This window comes from Hippopotamus amphibius, chromosome 3 (assembly GCF_030028045.1).
Source record: "Hippopotamus amphibius kiboko isolate mHipAmp2 chromosome 3, mHipAmp2.hap2, whole genome shotgun sequence".
NCBI classification, from domain to species: Eukaryota; Metazoa; Chordata; class Mammalia; order Artiodactyla; family Hippopotamidae; genus Hippopotamus; species Hippopotamus amphibius.
The window spans coordinates 155,992,017-156,015,609 of NC_080188.1; the positions used below are offsets into that span (position 1 = coordinate 155,992,017).

The 23,593-nt window shown below is 37.3% G+C and overlaps 1 protein-coding gene across 1 annotated transcript in view; it reads left to right on the plus strand.

Moving 5' to 3' along the window:
• The first annotated feature begins 4,255 nt into the window (after window positions 1–4,255).
• Window positions 4,256–23,593, plus strand: part of LOC130850478 (C4b-binding protein alpha chain-like) — a 55,683-nt gene continuing 36,345 nt past the window's right edge. Inside the window, 7 exon segments of the mRNA XM_057730069.1 lie at window positions 4,256–4,397; window positions 5,953–6,132; window positions 6,696–6,795; window positions 15,694–15,779; window positions 15,936–16,130; window positions 18,056–18,238; window positions 19,565–19,762. Coding sequence (XP_057586052.1) covers window positions 4,256–4,397; window positions 5,953–6,132; window positions 6,696–6,795; window positions 15,694–15,779; window positions 15,936–16,130; window positions 18,056–18,238; window positions 19,565–19,762 — 1,084 coding nt within the window.

Genomic DNA, 23,593 nt, shown 5'->3' on the forward strand with positions numbered 1-23,593 from the left:
TTATGAATTATTTCTCAGTCAAGCTTTTATAAAATACATGTGGGAGGAAAGAGGGCAGAATATTTTTATTAACAATTGAGTTTATGGAGCATGTAAGTTATTGCACCTACTAGAGACAATTGGGCCCAGAGGTCTGTGAGTGATTCATGGATGATGGTCAAAGTCATGGGGTAGATGAGTCCCTCCCAGGAAGACAGTTAAGGTGAGGGAAGAAGAAGCCCAGGACGGACTCCCGTAGGTACCAGTGCTGCTGCTCCGGCTGTGGCACTGGGTATCACTATTACCATGAACCATAGTGAAGGCCAGACCAAGGCTTCTGCCCAAGTCCAGCGTGCCTGCCTCTGCACTGGGGCTGAGTTAAAGACCCCTGGAATTGTAGCCACCTGTCATTATAATTTTATATCATTATTGTGATGATGTTTTTGTCTTCTAGGAGTTCACCTTCCAGCAGAGTCACATGCTAATTCCAATTCTATTCCTCTCTTCTCTAGATTTAACAATTGGCAACATTTTCTTTTCTTGATGTTTATAATGTTTCAGGCATCATGCCAAGCCCTTTATAGAAAATATTCTTATTTAATTCTCTCAACAATTCTGAGAATTATATAGTTATTATTCTTTTTCTTTTAAATTGGGGTATAGTTGTTTTACAATATTGTGTTAGTTTCTGCTGTACAATGAAGTGAATCAGCTATATGTATCTATGTGTACACGTATCCCCTCCCTCTTGGACCTCCCTTCCACCCCCACCCCCATCCCATCCATCTCAGTCATCATAAACTACCAAGCTGAGCTCCCTGTGCCATACAGTAGGTTCCCACTAGCTATCTGTTTTACACATGGCAGTACACATACATCAGTCCCAGTCTCCCAATTCATCCCTGCCGCCCATGTCCACACGCCCATTCCCTATGTCTATGTCTCTATTCCTGCCCTGAAAATAGGTTCATCTGTACCATTCTTAGTTTATAAAAGAGGAAATTGGAGCTTAGAGGGCTGAGTATCTTGCCATGGGAACACAGTTCCTTTGTGGTGGAACCAGGATTAAAATCCACATGGCCTGGGTTTGACTCCAGAGCTCATGCCTGGATTCCAGCTACACACTGTCCTCCTCTGTGGATAGCATTTTGGCTGTGGCCTTGTGAGGTTGAGGTGAAAGGAGTGAAATCATTTCCTTACCACTTTCCACCTGCCATCATTACCTAACTTGGCTGGGAGCTGCGGAGAGAGGGGAACGTTTTTTACTCCTCTCTCTCACTCTCCTTTTACTGGTCTTGTGTCATTGCGCTCCTTTAACTGGTTGACTCAGGTTAAAGATGGGGAAGGGGAATCTTGGAACCTACAAAAAAATTGCCTGTTAGTTTCTTATTAAAGATGTACCTATCTTTAAGATAAATACAATCCGACCACACACACACACACACACACACACACAGATAGAAATGCACATGAAACATTTTTTCTCCTTTAAAACATATTTTGTTACTGTGTACTTTTGAACTTAAATTTATAAAATATTTGTTCAGCGCCTTTTCTGTGCAAGGCAGCGATGAATGAAAACCCAGCCTCTTACTTCAAGGAGTTTATGGTTTAGGGGAAAGACAGATTTTTGACTTTAGCTGTAATTCAAGTCAGAATTAGAATGGAATTCTAAACACTAAATTGTAACTGGAATGTAGAGGCTGGAAAAGAGGATAGGACCAGTGTTTGAGATGTGTCTGGAAAACAAGTGGGATTTGATGCAGGAAACGGTGAGAGAGCAGATGATGTATACAGGGCTAAGACAGTAGAAAACTGTTTGAAAATTTCAGAATATGTTCAAGAATATAAATATGTTTTTACTGAAGATAGTCATGAGAATATACTTTTTAGCACCATTTTAAGACTGTCCAATGTGCTGATCACATCAGGGTTAGTGTTCTTATGAGTCTACTGTTTTTAATGAATGCATTTATAAAGGCTTTCTTCCTAATAAATTCAATGCTTGTATTTTTCTTATGAATTTAAGTACAAACACAGAGATCTTTAGGGGACATTTTCTTGTTAAAGTGTCATTAAACAATTTTTTAAAGCCATTTACTTTTTTTGCCAACATTTTAGCATTTTAAGATTTTTGTTGATTTCACTAAATGACTAACTTACTACATCTACCAAGTTACTGACTTACTGACAACTTACAATTTTTTTTCTTGGGAAGGTTTTAATGTTTTTGAAAATTTCTGTGAGTTTTGAGTTGTCTGGTTTTCATCATGTACAACTGTCTTTGAGACGCTCCCTCTGCTTTAGAGGTAGATGGTAGGGAGAGAGAGGGCTTCTAGGGAGCACGGAAAGGGGAACTGGACGAAGGTGGTCAACAGTCCCACTTTTCCCGTGACTGTCCCAGTTTTAGCACTGAAAGCCTCACATCCTGGAAGACCCCTTCAATCCCAAGCAAACGGATGGTGACCCTGTGCTGGAGAAGTGGGGCACTGTGAAGGCCTCAGAGCCTTAAATTTTTGTTTCTTCACACTTTTCGACCAGGCTGACTTATTCTACATACATTCAACATTAACTGTTATAAACAAATTTGCTATTATGTTGATTGAATTTTTGGCAGAACTACAGTCATGAATAGGGCACATGGGATGAGGCAAGGGGTTATGTGCGCATGCAGGTAGCAGGAGATGGGGTTGGAGGAGTCATATAATTGCAAGTTTTAGAAAGTTAAGAATCTGACCTGAGTCTTCCCTCAGTCAAAGAGTTAAGCTGCTACATACAGTGTGAAGGATACCATAAACTGCCCCCGCTCCTCCACCTGCCCTCCCCGAAGGAGTGTAGTGACAGCTTTGGGGAAAATAGTGAGAAAACTGCCTCGACTTAAGTGGGCATCTGCTGACAGTTAGGATAATTAAGGGTGAATGATAATATGAAACCATCTCAAAATCTGTCAGGTTTTAGAGCAAAAAGTGAAATCCTGTATTTTAGTGAAAGTTAATTTCATATATCACTTTAGATATAAGGACTATTTCTTAAGTAAACTAAGGGTATGTGAGGGGTTTTCCCAGTTATGGGGTAAAAATGGCCCAATAGGGCCATTAAAGAAGTCTCTCATTAATGAATGACCAGAACATGTTTCTTTCTTTCTCTCTTTCTCTCTCTCTCTTTCTCTACCTCCCTTTCTTTCTCTTTCTTCCTTTCTTCCTTTCTTTTTCTTTTTCTTTTTCTTTCTTTCTTTCTTTCTTTCTTTCTTTCTTTCTTTCTTTCTTTCTTTCTTTCTTTCTTTCCTTCCTTCCTTCCTTCCTTCCTTCCTTCCTTCCTTCCTTCCTTCCTTCCTATTTCTTCCTCTCCTTCTCTTTCACTCTCTCTCTTTTGGGGGGCAAAACTGATGCTTTGAAAATTTTGAATTGACCCAATGGATTATTGTTCTTACTGATGGTTATCATAAGAAACTTACATAGATATAGATATATAAGTAGCTAAATAACAGATAGATCAATAGCTATAACTCCTTTTCTCTGTCTCATCATTTCTCGCTTTTCTTTCATTTGCTTCCACTTCCCTAGTTCTTCTGCCATCTCCTTGTTCAGATCAGAACAAGCTCACCTGGCCAATTGCAATAATCTTCTTAACCAATCTTCCTATCACCTCTCTCTGCCTCTTTCAGTCTATCTTGTCCACATCTGTCACGGTGTCCTTCAAAACCACAGTAATTGTGTCACAAAAAAAAAAAAAAAATGAAATCAGTGGCTGTCTATTTCCTAGGTCCAAACTCCCAGTCTTAGCACTGAAAACTCAATAAATCCCAGTTGTAATCAGTCCTTCTACCTTTCACTATTTTTTCCCATCACGCATTCCTTACCTGCCAAACAAATTGAAGTACTAAGTATTGCTGCCCAGAAAGAACCTTTACCTTCTATAACTCATTGCTATGTCTTTCTCAGTTTTCACCTTTGGCAAAAAATGTCTTGCTTCCAATGCTCCAAATTTCACAGCAACATCTGCTACCTCAGATGCAGCCACCTCCATAAGGCCCAGTCCCACCTCTCTACTTGGAACTAACCAGCCTCCTGGACATACTCCTGAAGCAGCTAATATTTGCTATCTTTTATTGCAAATATTTGTGCTTAATGCCTTTTCTTCCACACTGAGTTGTAGTCTCCTTGAAGGGATGATTCTTGTGTGATGTTTCCTAGTACGTTAACGACAAATGGGAATTCAATAACTATTTATTAAGATGACTTCTTTCAACAGAGAAATATTAAGGAAACATCAGATCATGCATCCTCCAAGAGCTCCACATGGGGCCCTTGATACGAAAGGGAAAGTGGCAGCCAGGCCCTTCTCTGGGCCATGGAAAGTCTCTGATCCAACTGTGTTCCAAATGACCTTGGTCGCTGCTCTGTTGGCAACTGTTCTTGGTGAGTAATGGGAAGACAAGGTCAGATTGTCACCATACAGCTGAGTTCATCAACATATCCTGTTTTAAGAGATGTCTAACAGATACCCATCTTTAACATTGAAGAGTATATTTGACCACCTGAAATTTAGGGAAATTTGCTATAAACCTCCCCCCCCAACACACACACACAAAAGGTTCACTTATGGTCACTTTTGATACTCCCTTTTAGAACTTTCTCTCCAGGAACTCTTCAAACAACCTAACCTCAAAGCAAATCATGACTTGGAATAAACATATATTGTCTGCCACCTGACCACAAAGAGCTTTCATTACCTGTGTGATTCTTCAGAAAGTAGTGGGAAGGGACTTCCTAGGTGGTGCAGTGGTTAAGAATCTGCCTGCCAATTCAGGGGACACAGGTTCGATCCCTACCCCAGGAAGATACCACATGCTGCGGAGCAACTAAGCCCGTGGGCCACAACTATTGAGCCCATGTGCTGCAACTACTGAAGCCCACATGCGTAGAGCTCATGCTCTGCAGCAAGAGAAACCACCACAATGAGGAGCCTGTGCATCGCAATGAAGAGTAGCCCCTGCTCACCGCAACTAGAGAAAGCCTGTGTGCAACAACAAAGACTCAACACAGCAAATAAAAAAATTAATTAAAGAAAAAGTAATAGTGCGATGGGGTAATTATGCTGAGGCTCCTGCCCGTTTATTTAATTATGCCCAGGGAAGTAGAATTAAGACTTTACTTTTTTTTATTAATTTATTTATTGGCTGCATTGGGTCTTTGTTGTGGTGTGCAAACTTCTCATTGTGGTGGCTTCTCTTGTTGTGGCGCAAGGGCTCTAGGCACATGGGCTTCAATAGTTGTGGCACACAGGCTCAATAGTTGTGGCTCACAGGCTCTAGAGCACAAGCTGCGTCACTGTGGTGCATGTGGGATCTTCCCGGACTAGGGCTTGAATCCATGTCCCTTGCATTGGCAGGTGGATTCTTACCCACTGTGCCACCAGGGAAGCCCAAGACTTTACTTTTTAAAGCTTTAATGCATCGCTACCTTGTGATGCTTTTTGAAAAACACCTTACTTTCAAATATGCAGTCTATTCAAAATCCAAAAGGTCCAAAAGGACATAAAAGAAATGCCTCCTCATTCTTGACTCCTGAGGCAACTAATCTTATATAATGCTATTATTAATAAAAGATATGTTTTTGCTCTGGCAAGAAGATAGGATTATATGGAATGGTATAGATGCCAGTGTTCTGAGTAGGTAGATTGGGGAATCTAATAGAATGATGAAATTCAGGTTTGTCTGTCTATTTTTTGACAAAGTATCACATATACAGGAGAGGATGGATGAATTTTTCTGCCTTTTTCCATAATTGTTGCCATTATCATCAAATAACAAACATGGATTATGGATTGTCCACTGCATTCATTGAACAGGGATAATAGGAATCCCGATGAAGGAGAAAAGCATGATCTCTGTTCTAAGAGTCCTACTACTGAATAATTGAGATGCTGTGTCCCAAGCTATAACTTGATTCTCCTTGTCATTTTGGCATCCAGGCAATTGTGGTCCTCCACCTTATTTACCGTTTGCTTCTCCGAGAAATAAGTTGCATGACACAGACTTCAAAACTGGAACTAAACTGAAATACACCTGCCATCCTGGCTATAGTATAATCGGTTCAACTTCAGTTACTTGTAATGACAGAGGCTCATGGGACTATAGTGCTTTCTGTGCTAGTAAGTATCAACATTTATTTTTCTCACCTGTACTTTTGTTTCATTTGGGAAAGTTCTCTTAGGAACTTAATAAATTCTTTAATTCAAATGAAAATCTTTGATCAAAGTAGCCTTCAAAATTAACACTACCTGTAGTATTTGGACCAAGCCCATTGGGAATATACACTGAGATATTTTTCTAACAGTAAGGATATAGAATCTATTTCCCTTTTCCTTCTGTCTCCCTGTGACCAAGGGCATATATTTTTGAGAACATACATTTGTGTGGATAACTGGTTCATATGTCACATCCTTTACTATCTATCTTACATCTAACTGAGCAAGCAAATCTAAGCACATTCTTTCCTTATTTTTAAAAAGTATTCAAAAAAATGGAATAAATGTTTACATTTACTCTTCCTCAAAATAAAAAATTCAATAAGTCAATCAAAAATAAGCACTGAAAACATTTTCTGGGTTTATGTGGAAGCAGAAATTAAAGCCAATCAATCAGACATTTTCTCCCCTCCCCCAATTTTGTCAGTAATTGTAATCATTAGTCATTATTTTCATTTTCCTCCCAGAGAAACAATGCAGAAACCTAGGAGATTTACCCAATGGGAAAGTGGAAGTTAAGACAGATATTCTTTTTGGTTCAACGATAGAATTCAGCTGCTCAGAGGGGTAAGTATAAGGCAATCCAGAAGCAATACCTTTCAATTAATTTTTATAAGTAGATAAGATATTCACTTGTTTCAAATATAAAATGATGTAAAAAGGTATACATCCAGAACTCTCACTTCTGCTCCATCTCATTCCTCTCTGCCCTCTGACAGGAAGTGACTTTAGTTTCTGATTTATCTCTTTGTGTTTACATATGTAAATACAAGAGAGTACACATATTTTTATTAATATTTTGTTTCCTTTATCACACATAAGACAGCTGACTGCCTATGTTAATTTGAACCTTGCTTTTATTTTGTTCATTTAACAATATTGCCATGGATTGAATGTTTGTATCCTCCCCAGATTTATATGTTGAACTCTAATCCCCAGTGTGATGGTATTTGGAGATAAGGCTTTTGGAAGTTAATTAAGTCATGGGGGTGGAGCCCACATGATAGGATTAGTGCCAATATAAGAAGAAACGCAGAGCTAGTTTCCTTTCTCTTTGTCTCTGCCATGTGAGGACACAGCAAGGTGACTGCCATTTACAAATCAGGAGAAGGGCTTTCAGGAGAACCTGATCATGCTGGTACCCTGATCTCCAGCTTCCAGAACTGTGAGAAATACATTTCTGTTGTTTAAGCCACCAGTCTATGATATTCTGTTATAGCAACTTGGACTAAGATAAATAAGTACTGGAGATCTTTGATATTCATGTACTGTGTGTTTCCTCATTCTGTGTATGTATGTTTACAGCTGCATAGTTTTCCAGTGCATGTATCATAGCTTATCATAGTTTATTTAATGGTTCCTATTGATAGACTTTTGTGAGTTTCCACTCTCGCATTGTTATACATAATGCACTGATGCATAATTTTCTGTACATGTTATTTTACACGCATGCAGTTATGTCTGTAGGATAAATTCCCAGAAGTAGGATTGCTGGATCACAGAGAAGATACTTTAAAATATTGATAAATATTGCCAAATTTCTCTTCACAGACTTTGTACAATTTTGTAATGTAAACAAATGTCTATTTCTCCACCACCTCTACAATTATTTCATCAAACTTTTGAATTTTTGCCTATTTAGATTGGAAAATAAAACTTCCCTGTATTTTTTAAAAGACTATTAATTTGAGATGTTTAAATTGATATGCAATTATATGAAATAGTAAAGAGAGATTCTATATACCATTTTCTTCCAGTTTGCCCCAATGGTAACATCTTGCATGACTGAAGTACAATATCACAATCAAGAAATCAACATTGATATAATCCATTAACCTTATTCAGATTTCATTTCTGTGTGTGTGTGTGTGTGTGTTTAATGCTGTGCAGTTTTATCATGTGTGTAGATATGTGTGACCATTACCATGGTCAAGATTCAGAACAGTTCCATAACGAGGATCTCTTGTATTATTCTTATATAGAAAATTCATTCCCTCCCTCTCCTTTCCCTAACCTCTGGCAATCACTAATCCATTCTCTATTTCTATAATTTTGTTGTTTCAAAAAAGCTATTATAAATGGAATCATGTAGCATGTCACCTTTTGAAAGTGACCCATCACTCAACATAATTCTCTTGAAATTCATCCAAGTTGTTATGCTTGGATACTTTGCTCCACTTTATTGCTGAGACAATATTCCATGGAAGGAAATGTGCTGTCAAAGTATACTTGGGTTGTTTCATTTTTGACCCTTAGGAATAAAGACGCTATAAACATTTACATACAGGTTTGTGTGTGTGTGTGTGTGTGTGTGTGTGTGTGTGTCATGTGTGTGTGTGTGAACTTGTCTTCATTTTTTTTTTTTTTCTGGGATAAATGCCTAGGTGGGTCACATAGTAGCTACACATTTAGTTTTTTAAGAAACTGCCTGTTTTCCAGAGAGGTTGAACCAGTTTTTGTTCCCATCAGCAATGTAAGACTGATGCATATCACCCACACCAGCATTTGGTGTTGCCATTTATTTTAGCCATTCTGACAGGTGTGTAGTAATAGCTCATTGCGGTTTTAATGATATTTCTGTAATAGCCAATGATGTGGAACATCTTTCTGTGTGCTTATTAGCCATTTCTATCCTCTTCAGTGATATATCTGTTCATGTCTTTGCTCATTTTCTAACTGGATTATTTGGCTTTCTACTGTTGAGATTTGAGGGGTTTTTTTTGTTTTTGTTTTGTTTTTTTTTAACATATTCCACATACTAGTCTTTTGTTGGATATGTGGCTTGCAGATGTTTTCCTCTAGTCTGTAGCTTGTTTTTCTTCATCTTTTCCACAGAGTCTTTTGCAGAGTTAAGGTTTTTAATTTTGATGTGGTACAACTTTTGAGTTTTTCTTTTATGAATAATTTTATTGGAGTTAAGCCTAAACATTTAACACAATCTTTGGTACTGTGTGCTTGTGTGGGTCTATTTTTGGGTTTTCATTTTGTTCCATTATGTCTATTTTTCTAATACCACCCTGTCTTAATTACTATAGCTATATAGGAAATCGATGTTGGGTAGAGTGATTCCTCCCACTACCTTTTTGTTTTTCAAAATTGTTTTAGTTATTCTAGGTCCTGTGTATGTCCATATATATTTTAGAATAAACTTCTCTATGTCCACAACAAACTTTGCTAGGATTTTTTTTTTAATTAATTAATTAATTTATTATTTTTTGGGGGGTACACCAAGTTCAATCATGTGTTTTTATACACATATCCCCATATACCCTCCCTCCCTTGACTTCCCCCCCACCCTCCCTCGAGTCCCCCCCACCCTCCCTGTCCCAATCCTCTAAGGCATCCTCCATCCTCGAGTTGAACTCCCTTTGTTATACAACAACTTCCCACTGGCTATCTATTTTACAGTTGGTAGTATATATATGTCTGTGCTACTCTCTCGCTCCGTCTCAGCTTCCCCTTCACCCCCCGCCCCCTCCCAAACCTCAAGTTCTCCAGTCCATTCTCTGCACCTGCGTCCTTGTTCTTGTCACTGAGTTCATCAGTACCATTTTTAGATTCCGTATATGTGAGTTAGCATACAATATTTGTCTTTCTCTTTCTGACTTACTTCACTCTGTATGGCATACTGTAGGTCTATCCACCTCATTACATATAGCTCCATCTCATCCCTTTTTATAGCTGAGTAATATTCCATTGTATATATATGCCACATCTTCTTTACCCATTTGTTTGTTGATGGGCATTTAGGTTGCTTCCATGTCCTGGCTATTGTAAATAGTGCTGCAATAAACATTATGGTACATGTTTCTTTTGGGATTATGGTTTTCTTTGGGTATATGCCCAGGAGTGGGATTACTGGATCATATGGTAGTTCTATTTGTAGTTTTTGAAGGAACCTCCAAATTGTTTTCCATAGTGGCTGTACCAACTTACATTCCCACCAACAGTGCAGGAGAGTTCCCTTTTCTCCACACCCTCTCCAACATTTGTGGTTTCCAGATTTTGTGATGATGGCCATTCTGATTGGTGTGAGGTGATACCTCATTGTGGCTTTGACTTGCATTTCTCTGATGATGAGTGATGTTGAGCATCTTTTCATGTGTTTGTTGGCCATCTGTACGTCTTCTTTGGAGAAATGTCTATTTAGGTCTTCCAACCATTTGTGGATTGAGTTATTTGCTTTTTTGGTATGAAGCTGCATGAGCTGCTTGTATATTTTGGAGGCTAATCCTTTGTCCATTGTTTCATAGGCGACTATTTTTTCCCATTCTGAGGGTTGCCTTTTAGTCTTGTTTATGGTTTCTTTCCCTGTGCAAAAGCTTTTAAGTTTCATGAGGTCCCATTTGTTTATTCTTGATTTTATTTCCATGATTCTAGGAGGTGGGTCAAAAAGGATCTTGCTTTGATGGATGTCATAGAGTGTTCTGCCTATGTTTTCCTCTAAGAGATTGATAGTGTCTGGCCTTACATGTAGGTCTTTAATCCATTTTGAGTTTATTTTTATATATGGTGTTAGGAAGTGTTCTAATTTTATTCTTTTACATGTTGCTGTCCAATTTTCCCAGCACCACTTATTGAAGAGGCTGTCTTTTTTCCATTGTATATTCGTGCCTCCTTTGTCAAAGATAAGGTGCCCATATGTGTTTGGGCTTACTTCTGAGTTCTCTATTCTATTCCATTGATCTTCCTTTCTATTTTTGTGCCAGTACCATACTGTCTTGATCACTGTGGCCTTGTAGTATAGTTTGAAGTCAGGAAGCCTGATTCCACCAACTCCATTTTTTCTTCTCAAGATTGCTTTGGCTATTTGGGGTCTTTTGCGTTTCCATACAAATCATAAGATTTCTTGCTCTAGTTCTGTGAAAAATGCCATTCGTAATTTGATCAGGATTGCATTGAATCTGTAAATTGCTTTGGGTAGTACAGTCATTTTCACAATGTTGATTCTTCCAATCCAGGAACATGGTATGTCCCTCCATCTGTTTGTGTCATCTTTGATTTCTTTCATCAGTGTCTTAAAGTTTTCTGCATACAGATCTTTTGCCTCCTTAGGCAGGTTTATTCCTAGGTATTTTATTCTTTTTGTTGCAATGGTGAATGGGAGAGTTTCCTTAATTTCTCTTTCTGCTCTTCCATTGTTAGTGTATAGGAATGCAAGAGATTTCTGTACATTAATTTTGTATCCTGCTACATTACTAAATTCATCAATTAGTGCTAGCAGTTTTCTGGTAGAGTCTTTAGGGTTTTCTATGTATAATATCATGTCATCTGCAAACAGTGACAATTTTACTTCTTTTCTAATTTGGATTCCTTTGATTTCTTTTTCTTCTTTGATTGCTGTGGCTAAAACTTCCAAACCTATGTTGAACAATAATGGTGAGTGGACACCCTTGTCTTGTTCCTCTTCTTAGAGGGAATTCTTTCAGTTTTTCCCCATTTAGAACGATGTTGGCTTTTGGTTTCTCATATATGGCTTTTATTATGTTGAGGTAATTTCCTTCTATGCCCATTTTCTGAAGAGCTTTTATCATAAATGGATGTTGAACTTTGTCAAAAGCTTTTTCTGCATCTATTGAGATGATCATATGGTTTTTATCCTTCAATTTGTTGATATGATGTATCACGTTGATTGATTTGCGTATATTGAAGAATCCTTGCATCCCAGGGATAAACCCCACTTGATCATGGTATATGATTTTCTTAATGTGCTGTTGGATTCTGTTAGCTAGTATTTTGTTGAGGATTTTTACATCTATATTCATCAGTGATATTGGTCTGTAATTTTCTTTTTTTGTGACATCTTTGCCTGGTTTTTGCTAGGATTTTGATAAGATTTGCATTCTCTATCAAATTGGGCATCTTTGAAATGTTTAGTCTCCCAGTTCATGAACAGAATACTCTTTCCAATTTACTTAGGTCTTTGATTTCTTCCATCAAAATTTTGTAATTTTCAGCATACATTTTCTGTACATATTTTATTATATTTATATCTATATTTATGTCATTTTCTTTGAAGCAATTTTAAATGGTATTGTTTTTTAAATTTTGATTTCCATGTCTGTTCTTGTAGTATATAGTAATGTGATTGATTCTGTGTGTTAATCTTTGTCCTGCTGTCTTACTGTACCCACTCACCTAATTCTAAAAGTCTTTTTTGTTTTATTTTCTTTTTGTATGTGGCTTGTGATTCTCTACTGAATCACTAATGTCCTCTGCAGATGGAAACAGTTTTTTTTCCCATTTACAATGTGTATGCCTTTTATTTCTTTTTCTTTCCTTACTGTGCTATCTAGAGCTTCTAATTCTATTTTGAATAGCAGCCTTTCTCCCAATCTTTGAGGAAAGCTTCAGTCTTTCACCATTAAGAATGTTAGCTATAGGTTTCTTGTAGATGCTCTTTATCGAGTTGAGAAGTGTTCCTCTATTGTTAGTTTCCTGAGAGATTTTATCATGAAAGTTTTTGGATTTTTTAAAATGGTTTTTATTCATCACTGTACATATGAGCACATAATTTTTCTTTTCTAATCTCTTGGTATGATGGACAACATTGATTAGTTTTCAAACATTGAACCAGTTTATCTCAAATAGGTTTCACTTGGACATGATGCATCATTGTTTTTGCTTATTATTGGGTTGATTTTCTAATATTTTATTGAGGTTTCTGTCTGAATTTGATATAAGGGTAATGATAGCCTTATAAATGAGAAGTGTTCCCTCCTCTTCCTTTTGAGTTCCCTTTGACTATGGATTATTTAGGTGTGTGTTGTTAATTTTCAATTGTTTGGAGATTTTTCTCTTGTCTTTCTGTTATTGGTTTCTAGTTTAATTCCATTACAGTCAGAACAGATACACTGCATGCTTTCAATTTTTATGTTTGTTGAGGTTTTTTTTAATGGCTCAGATATAATTTATCAAGGTGAATGTCTCATGGGTGCTTGAATGTCCTCCCTGTAGTTTTGAAGTGTATTTTTTTATTTATAAGTGATGTTGAGTATGTTTCATGTATCTAAGAGATATTCATATTTATATGTAAACTGACTTCAAGTCCTTTGGTGTTTTTAAATGTAGGTATTTACAAACATATGTATGTATGAAATACAATTTTTTTTCTCACTGTGTCATCTTTCCTTTGACTTGGTTTATAGTATTTTTTTGTTGCCAAACAAAAGCTATGTGCTACATATGGTTACATTTATCAATCTTTTTTTTTAAGGGTTTTTGAATTTGAGTTACAGTCAAAAGGCTTTCCTTGCTTGACGATTATTCAACTACTTTCATGGTTTAATATTATTTAATACAGAGAGCTCACATGCACTAACCAATTTTATCTTTCTCTAGGTGAATTTAATGTTGTCTTGCCGTCATTTATTAAAGTCCATCCACTAATTTGAGATAATTTTTTTAAAACTATATTTAATTCCCACACAAATATGGGTCTATTTTTGGACTTTATATCCATGCTTTTAGTTTGTCTATATATTCACACAACCAGTTCCTCTGTGTTTTAATTATTGAGTTTTCATATTGTGTAACATTATTTTGAAGTATATCCCTTATCTTTCCCCCTGCTTTTCCAGGGCTTTCCTATGTTTGCTTATTTATATTTCTATATGAACTTCAAAATCAGTTAATTTTTAATTTTTATTAAATTACATTGATTTTTTAAACAAACTTTAGAATGTTGAGTCTTCCTAGCTCAGAATTTGTTTTGATGTTGAGTCTTCCTAGCTCAGAATTTGTTGTCTTTCCATTTGTCCTAGTCTTGTGTGTGTGTGTGTGTGTGTGTGTGTGTGTGTGTGTGTGTGTCTCAGCATTGTTTTAAAGTTTTCCCCATTTAGAGTTATCAATTTTTATTCTTTGGTATCTTATTTTATTTTTGATATTTCAAATGGTTTGTTTTACCATTATACCTTCAAACCACTTTTATCTCTGTATATGGAAACTATGGATTTCTATATATTAATTTCATATCTCAGCTAATATACTGAATTCTCTCATTACTTATAATAGCACTTCAATTGGATTCTCTTAGATTTCCTGGCATGCAATTATATCATTTAAAAATAATGATATTATTACTTTTTCCTTTCTAAATTTTATATTTTGAATTTCTTTTTCTTTTATAATTATGCTAGCAATTTTATCTCAAATAAAATACTGATATTGGCCACTGCTTTCTTGTTGTCAACTTTAGCAGAAAGGACTCTAGTATTTCCCCCCTAAGTTTAGTAGGGCTCTATCTCCACTGATTCCCATTATATTGGACATTTTTGCTAAGAATACTTGTTGACTCTTTTTCAAATGTCATTTTACTATCTATCAAGATGGTAGTATGTTTTTCTCCTTAGATTTATTACATCACATATATATTAACCTGCTCAGGCTGCCACAAGAGAAATCTACTTTTACAGTTCTGAAGCCTGGAAGTGCCAGATCTAGGTCTAGCAGGATTCAGTCACATTGCCTTTCTTCTGTGCATGCACATGGAGAGAGAGAGAGGTTGAGGGAGAGAGAGAGAGGTTGAGAGAAAGAGAGCTCTGTGGTGTCTCTTCTTATAAGGACCCCAATCCTAGTGAATCAGGGCCCCACCCTTATCACTTCACTTATCCTTAATTACTTCCTTATTCCAGATACAGACATACTGGGGGTTAGGGTTTCAATATATAAATTTTGGGAGGACACATATATTCAGTTCATAACAATATATTATATACTGACATATTTCCTAATTTTGAAGGGGTTTCTTTCATTTTTCATATAAACCTATTTGGTTGTGGTATATTCTTATAAAGTGTTTTTGAATTTTGTTTATTTTATTCAGGAACTTTTCATTGATATTCAGCATAAATGGACATGTAATTTTTTTTTTTTAAACAACAAGTCCTGGAAGAATGACTGGAACTTGTTTCAAGGGCAACAATAATGAGGTGACAATGAGGAAGATCGTGGTTTATGAGATTAAGCCAAACTCTAGTACCAGAAGGACGATTCAAATTAGAGGTCAAAGTGGGTTGTTTTTTTAAAATCAGTAGTTTATCTGAATCTTCTATTCAAAGGCAACTACATAGCAAACTCAAGTATACTTTTACTCTGTTTTGTACTGTTTGATTTGTAGCTTATTAGAGAAAGGGTGTAGGTCTATGTGGAGTCCTAAGATTTTCAATGCAAAACTTGTCATTTACTCATTTTATTGGCTATTAATGTGTACCATATAGAAAAAGCTTAATAATATGGTTTAAAGAAATGAGTGAATAAAAGAAAAAATGGAAAAATAAGCCTTTCTCCTTGATATGATGAAATTTAACTCCAAGTTGGCCCAAATGGTAATTAGTAATCAAGAGACCACTATTTTTTCATTTTTAAATGTTGAATAAAATTTCCTTTCATCCAGACCTTATTAATTGGCAATTTATGTTTAGAGTAAGACAAATTCCACTAAAATCTCTAAACTATCTTATTCAGTTATATCTTAGTTGGCTCAACCACTAGTCATTGTGAGATCCAGGATAAAGGAGTTGGCTGGAGTGATCCTCTCCCTCAATGTATAAGTAAGTAAAAACTCTTTTTGACTTGACTATAAAACTATAAAACTCCTGTGCCTCTTTGTCACTTATTGTACCCTCCATTAGAATTTGCATCATAAATGTTAGATTTGTAAGGATGCTTTCCCTAATTATTTCTTCCTCTTCATTCATTCATCTCAGTTACCAAGTGTGAGACTCCTCCAGCCATCAGCAATGGGAAGCACAACGGTGGAGATGAAGACCTCTACACGTATGGTTCTTCTGTCACCTACAGCTGTGACCCTGGCTTCTCAATGTTAGGCAAAGCCTCCATTTCTTGCACAGTGGAAAATAAGACAATAGGTGTCTGGAATCCAAGCCCTCCTACTTGTAAAAGTAAGTCACAATGATGAATGTATTAAGGGAAATGGAATGATTCAAAGACAAACTAATTAAGGCAATGATGAACTTATTCATTTGTTCAACTAAACATATACTGCTATTAATGAGGACAGCATAGGCTATTCTGCAATAATAATCAACACCAAAATCCCAAGGCTTTTTAATAGTAAAAGGTTTGGTTTTTGTTTGCTTTTGGTTTTTTTTTTTTTGTTTGTTTTTTTGGCTCCTTGATAGTGCACCCCTAGCCTGGGAAACTTGCTAGGGGGCTGTCGTTTATATGTATATGGTAATCTAGATTGTTTAGATCTTCTGAAATCTTCCTGACAAAACCTCCACAATCATTTCAGCAGGGGAAGTGAACAAGGAGACAATCCCTGGCTCATAAATTCTTTGACTTGGAAGTCATATATCACTATTCATTAAAATCTTTTGGCCAGGCTAGTCTCTTGTTTCTGACTAGTGTAAAGGAAATAGGAAATACAGTCTTCTGTTTCTCCTGGAACAACTAGAAATAGTGGTGGGCACCACACTAACAATGTCAACCACACATGCCTACAGGGCAAACAAAATCATACCAACATTAGCAGGTCAACAGTAAAAGACAAACAGAGTACCTTCCCCCTCATCCCTAGGGAAGCCAGAGGGATGTTATGTCAGTATCAGTAATGACTCATTTTAATGATCTAAGACATCTTTCTTTCCGACGATTAAAGCACCTTAACAACACAGTGTCATTTACTGTTTTGATTCAGTACAACGCTGGGGCAAGAGAGCCTAAGAGTGAGGAGTTCAAAATGCCTAGAGTCTAGCCTGCAAGAGTTGGGAAGCTGGCAGGGCCAGGTTATGAAGGACCTCCTATGTGACTCTCAGGAGTTCAGAATGAAGGTGAAGGGCAGACACTGATGGCTCTAACCAGGGAAATAAATGTGCTGCATCTGAGAGAGAGAAGTCTGGCTGCAGAATGGACAACAATTTGAAGTGGGACAAAACTTAACAGATAGGCGCCTGTTGCAGCTATCCAGCCAAGTATTGATAGTACGGCTGGCTTCAAGTGCAGCCATGGCATTGGACCCGGAGAGAAGTGGAGGGACCCTAGAGGAATTAAAGTGGCAGGACTGACAGGACTTGATGACTGACTGCTGTGGGGTGGGGGTGGGGGGAAATTTGTTCCCTGCTTGTGATCTCTGATGCCCTGGCTGCCTCTGCATCATGATCGTCATATCTGTACTGTTGGCCAGTGACCCAACGCCAGGTGGGTCATCCAGGAGGGGAGGCCATACTAGGAGGAGAATTTGGAGTCTTTGAAATTTGAGCTTTGGGGTTGAAACATTGCTAAGGTTTTTTGTTTGTTTGTTTTTTAGATATAATTGACATTAGTTTCAGGTATACACCATAATGATTTGATATTAGTATATCTAGTGGAAAAAATCACCACAATAAGTCTAGTGAACATCCATCACCATACATTGCTACGAATATTTTTTTCTTATGACAAAATCTTTTAAAAGAGTTTGTCTTTTAGCAACCCTCATATATATTAACTACAGTCACCAGGCTGTACATTGCATCCCCATAACTTATTTATAACTGGAAATTTGTACCTTTTGACCCCCTTCACTCATTTTGCCCATTCCCAATTTCTATCTGTGGCAACCAGTGACCTACAATTATGAATTTGTTGTTGTTGATGATGAGAAAATTGTAGGAATTTATTCACATCGACTAACATGATGGGACTTCATTTTGTTAAGGCTTCTAGGAACTGAAAGGATATACATAAAAGCTTTAAAATGCTTTCTTTGTATCTACTTGATATACACTTGTATCAGGTCTCCCTGGGAACCATATCAACAATAGCAGTCACATCCTTATTGCCGTTTCTTGTTTTTAACTCACATGACCTTTCTATGTTTCTTTAGATGTTGTCTGTCATCGACCACAAGTTCCAAATGGAATCATTGACTCTGGGTTTGGACCCATCTATAACTACAGAGACTCTATTGTGTTTAGCTGCAAGAAAGGTTATATCCTCAATGGCAGCCGTTTAATCCATTGTGAAGCTAATAATGAGTGGCATCCTTCTCCTCCCATTTGTGAACTTAGTGAGTATGGACCAATGGACTTTCCATATTTGGCATCTAAAGTTATCCAGGAGTATGGGTGTAGCCTGCTCACAGGCATGAGCCCACTTAAATCCCAATAATCATTTTAAATTAATTTAGTACTTTTCTCTAGTTTTTCCATGTCAGAAGGAAGGTCTTTTGCTAGAAATCTCTTAATGCTTTTTGAGGATTTCATATACATATACCATACAGTTTTGACACCAATGACATCATAGATATTGCAGATTTATCTATTCCTTACAAAAATTTTGCAGTAGACAATAGCAGAGTGTCTCATCCTAACAAAATAAACATATTCTGAGAACATTTTGAAACATGGAGGTAAAATTCCTTTGAGACATCTCCCTTTTATAAAATTTGCACAGAGATGCTCTATGGGCTAATGTTGACCTTGGACCTTGAAGTTGTAAATGAGTACAGATCAGTCATAATACGAATGATACTGATTGCTAGCATTTACTAAGCACCTTCTATATATCAAGAAGTGTTCTAAGTGCATAACATCAATTAATTCATTTAGTATTTACCACGATCCCAAGAGGTAGTTACTACTTTTTCTCATCCCATTTTAATGATGAGAAAACTGAGAGTGATTAAGTAATTAGCACACGTTCACCTAGTTAGTTGGGGATGGAAGCCGCTGCTGCGTTGTGGTTTATTCATTCCCGTCTGCCATCACAAGAAATGAGGTGACATTTTAAATATGTAGTGACAAAAGTTGATAAATATGCAACTTGACAGACATGTATCTCCTCTTCAATCCATATGTACCTTTGGCATCCTACAGACTAGAAAACAGAGCAAAATCCAAAAGTGACATGGGGCAAGGTTTAAGGACAAATCATGAAGTTCCTGGTGACAGTGTCATAGTGTCTGGGGGAATGCCTCCTATTGTAATTCCGCATTAGTCAAGGAGACAGTGGAACGTTTGGTTTGTTTAACAGCAAAGTTTTGCTGTGTATAAGTGCACTGACATGGAAGGAGAACTAAGGCCCTATAGGCTGGCCCAATAACCTAGACATTGCCCCTTTCTGCACCATAGTGTGTCCCTCAATAACAGCCTCTCCATCACCATGTGTATTTAGTGCTTGGCAATAGTGTATCAGAGGTTGGTGCTGCCAAGTCTGTTCCTGGAATTCCCATTTAGCCTTTGCCATCTGGTTGCTTGCTCAATTAATGTGTGCTATACTTGGTTTTGTTTGTTTGTTTTGTTTGTTTTCTCTTTTCTTTGTGACAGGCTCAGTGGGTCCATTTGTCAATCCCCAAAGAGCTTTCTTTTCATCTTTGTGCTTTTTTCTTGATCAGATAGTTGTATTGGGTTACCAGACATTCCCCATGCTGTCTGGGATAGAAGAGGCCACAAGCTAAGTAATGAAGTAGTATCTGCAGTTGGGACTGAGTTGAAATATCAGTGCAAACGTGGCTACAGACCTATTCCAGATGAACCTCTGACTGTGACTTGTCAGGAAAATTTCACATGGACACCATCCAAAGGGTGTAAATGTAAGTGGACTTTGTTTTGTGAACACGTGTGTGTGTCTCCTTTTCCAACCAAACTGTTGAGCATGTACTAGGATTCTGTACCTTACTGATTATAATTGATTCCTCAAAATGTATGCTTTGAAATACTTTTAGAGTTAATTTACTGGAATATTTGCAAATTAGTGGAGAAGCTATTTCAGAGGTCATCCTGAAGATTAAGAGGGCTGAACAATCATGCCCACCATACTCTGCCCTTTCGAGTTCAGTATCAAATGAAATATCAACTTGGGGCTTTCCATGCGGGTCCCGGTCCGCTCGGGGCATCAGACGGGTAGGCGGGAAATGGCGACTGGCTGAAGCAGCTGGTTCTGTTGCTGCTGCCGTCTAAGCGGGAAAGACACCACACATTGCACGGTTGGGACCTTCGCCGGAGCTTGAGGATATTTCTCTGTCGTCACAGTTAGAGGCTGTTCCGCTCTTCCAGCCCTGCATCACAGAGGAAGACTCTCTCCAGTCGCATGTTCCCATATTGCGAGAGCCTGTGGAGTTTTACACGTGGCACCCATTAAAGATGAGGCTGAGAACATGGAAGGCTTCTCAGCAGTCAAATCAAATCCAAACACAAGGCGCTGCCAGAGCAAAGAGGAAATATTCAGAGGTTGATGATAGCCTGTCTTCAGGAGGAGAAAAACCACCGAAGAATGAAACCGGCTTGTTGTCTTCAATTAAAAAATGCGTTAAAGGAAGCACACCGAAATTAATGGTTTTACCTTTTAATTATATCATTAAAGATGAGGTTTAGGTTGTTTTCTTTAAGCGCGTAGAGAAGAGAAATCTAATATTGCTAGAGCCCTATTTAAGGGAACGTGTTTACATTTTGGTATTAAGACTAGTTACATGTAAAATATTTAATGGTTTGTCAAGAAAATATTATTTATTCTACTTAACTGATCCACTTAGCCTTCTGTTTTTTCAACTTTGAATTATGGGAAGTAAAAGAAATTTTTTCTTATTCACTTGAGTTATTTCCTTTACTTCCTTTTTTTTTCATTTCAAAGATAAGTTAAAGGTTCTTGTCATTATTAATACATTGTCTAATTAGGGAGATGGTTTACCTATCTGAATTCTAACATGTGTACAATGAAAATGTGTTATTCATTGAAGAGAAAACAAAGTTATTAAAGAAAGAATGGGGAATTCCCTGGCGGTCCAGTAGTTAGGGCTCAGTGCTTTCACTTCTGTGGGCCCGGGTTCAATCCTTGGTTGGGGAACTGAGAATCCTGCAGGCCATGTGGCACAGCCAAAAAAAAAAAAAAAGGAAAGAAAGAAAAAGGAAGGAAGGAAGAACGGACGGACACTGACCACCATGAGTCCTATGCTCCAGATTCATACTTCATGCTCTGGACCAACTTGAATGATCTGAGGAAAGTCATTTGCCCCTCAGCCTCAGGAAGACAGTAAAATGGGACTAATACTAACTGCTTTGTCTGCCTCTGAGTTGTTTTCAGATTAGATGGCAAACAGGTGGAAAAGCAGTTTGAGAAATTTTAATGCATTCTATAAATGGATAGTGTTATTATCATTCATTGCATGTAGATTTTATCACTGTTGACTACCCTTGTGTTCTTTCTTGGGATTGTTATAGATATGATAAATTTCTTATCTACTTATCACTTTGATAAGTAGAAAAATAATGTGGCAGTTTAAAAAAAATGAAATATCAACTTGGGAATCAAATAATGGTATCAGTTTATAATTGGTAACCCTCTAGGGCAGCTGTCAATTATATGGTAATCCAGATTGTTTAGATCTTCTAAAACTCCAGGACAGAATTTCCACAGTCAGTTTAGCAGACGAAGTGAACAAGGGGACACAACCCCTGGCTCATAAATTCTTTGAATTGGAAGTGATATATCTTACTTTTCATTAAAGCCTTTGGCTAGAACCAGTCACTTATTTCTGCCTAGTGTAAAAGAAATAGAAAATACTGTATAGTCTTCTTCTTCTTCTGGAACAACTGGAAATATGGGTGGAGACCACACTAGTAATGTCAACATGCCTACAGGGCAAAAAAAATCAAACTAACCTTAGCAGGTCAAGAGTAAAAGACAAGCCAAGAAAAGTATGTTCCCCTTCTTCTCTGGAAAAGCCAGAAGGGATGTTATATCAGTATCAGTAATGACTGCCTTTACTGGTCTAAGACATCTTTCTTTCCGACGATTAAAGCACCTTAACAACACAGTGTCATTTACTGTTTTGATTCAGTACAACGCTGGGGCAAGAGAGCATAAGAGTGAAGAGTTCAAAATGCCTAGAGTCTAGCCTGCAAGAGCTGGAAATGACAGGAGCTGAGGCTAGAAAATGAGGCAGGCTTCAACTGCAGTCACGGCAGCGGGTCTGCAGAGAAGTTGATGAGTTGTAGAGGAATTAAAGTGGCAGGACTGGCAAACAGGACTTGGTGACTGACTGCTGTGGGGTGGGGGTGGGGTAAGTTTGTTAGTTGCTTGTGATCTCTGATGCCCTGGCTGCCTCTGCATCATGACCATCATATCATTACTATTGGTCAGCGACCCACCACCAAAATCATCCAGGAAGACAGACCATTATAAGGAGAAGATTTGGGGTCTGAAATTTGGGCTTTGGGGTTTAAATATTGTTAAGGATTTTTTTGTTTTGTTTTGGTTTTGGTTTTTTTTTTTTAGATGTCATTGACATAAACATCATGTTAGTTTCAGGTATACCCCATAATGATTTGATATTTGTATGTTTAGTAAAATGATCACAATAACTCTAATTATCTTCCATCACCATACATAGTTACAAAATTTTTTTTCTTGAGACGAGAACTTTTAAGACCTACTCTCTTAGCAACCGTCAAATATATATTACAGTGTTATTTAACTATAGCCACCAGGCTGTACATTGCATCCCCATGATTTATTTATAACTGGAAGTTTGTACCTTGGAAGTTTGTACCTTTTGACCCCCTTCACTCATTTTGCCCATTCCCCATTTCACCTCTGGCAACCACCAATCTATAATTATGAATTTGTTATTGTTGTTGCTGTTTTTGATGACAAAGTTGTAGGACTTTACTCACGTCAACTAACATGATGGGACCTCATTTTGCTAAGGCTCCTAGGAACTGAAAGGATATACATAAAAGCTTTAAAATGCTTTCTTTGTATCTACTTGATATACACTTGTATCAGGTCTCCCTGGGAACCATATCAACAATAGCAGTCACATCCTTATTGCCGTTTCTTGTTTTTAACTCACATGACCTTTCTATGTTTCTTTAGATGTTGTCTGTCATCGACCACAAGTTCCAAATGGAATCATTGACTCTGAGTTTGGACCCACCTATAACTACAGAGACTCTATTGTGTTTAGCTGCAAGAAAGGTTATATCCTTAATGGTAGTCATATAATCCATTGTGAAGATAATGACAAGTGGCATCCTTCTCCTCCCATTTGTGAACTTAGTGAGTATGGACCAATGGACTTTCCATATTTGGCATCTAAAGTTATCCAGGAGTATGGGTATAGCCTGCTCACAGGCATGAGCCCACTTAAATCCCAATAATCATTTTAAATTAATTTAGTACTTTTCTCTAGTTTTTCCATGTCAGAAGGAAGGTCTTTTGCTAGAAATCTCTTAATACTTTTTGAGGATTTCATATACATATACCATACAGTTTTGACACCAATGACATCATAGATATTGCAGATTTATCTATTCCTTACAAAAATTTTGCAGTAGACAATAGCAGAGTGTCTCATCCTAACAAAATAAACATATTCTGAGAACATTTTGAAACATGGAGGTAAAATTCCTTTGAGACATCTCCC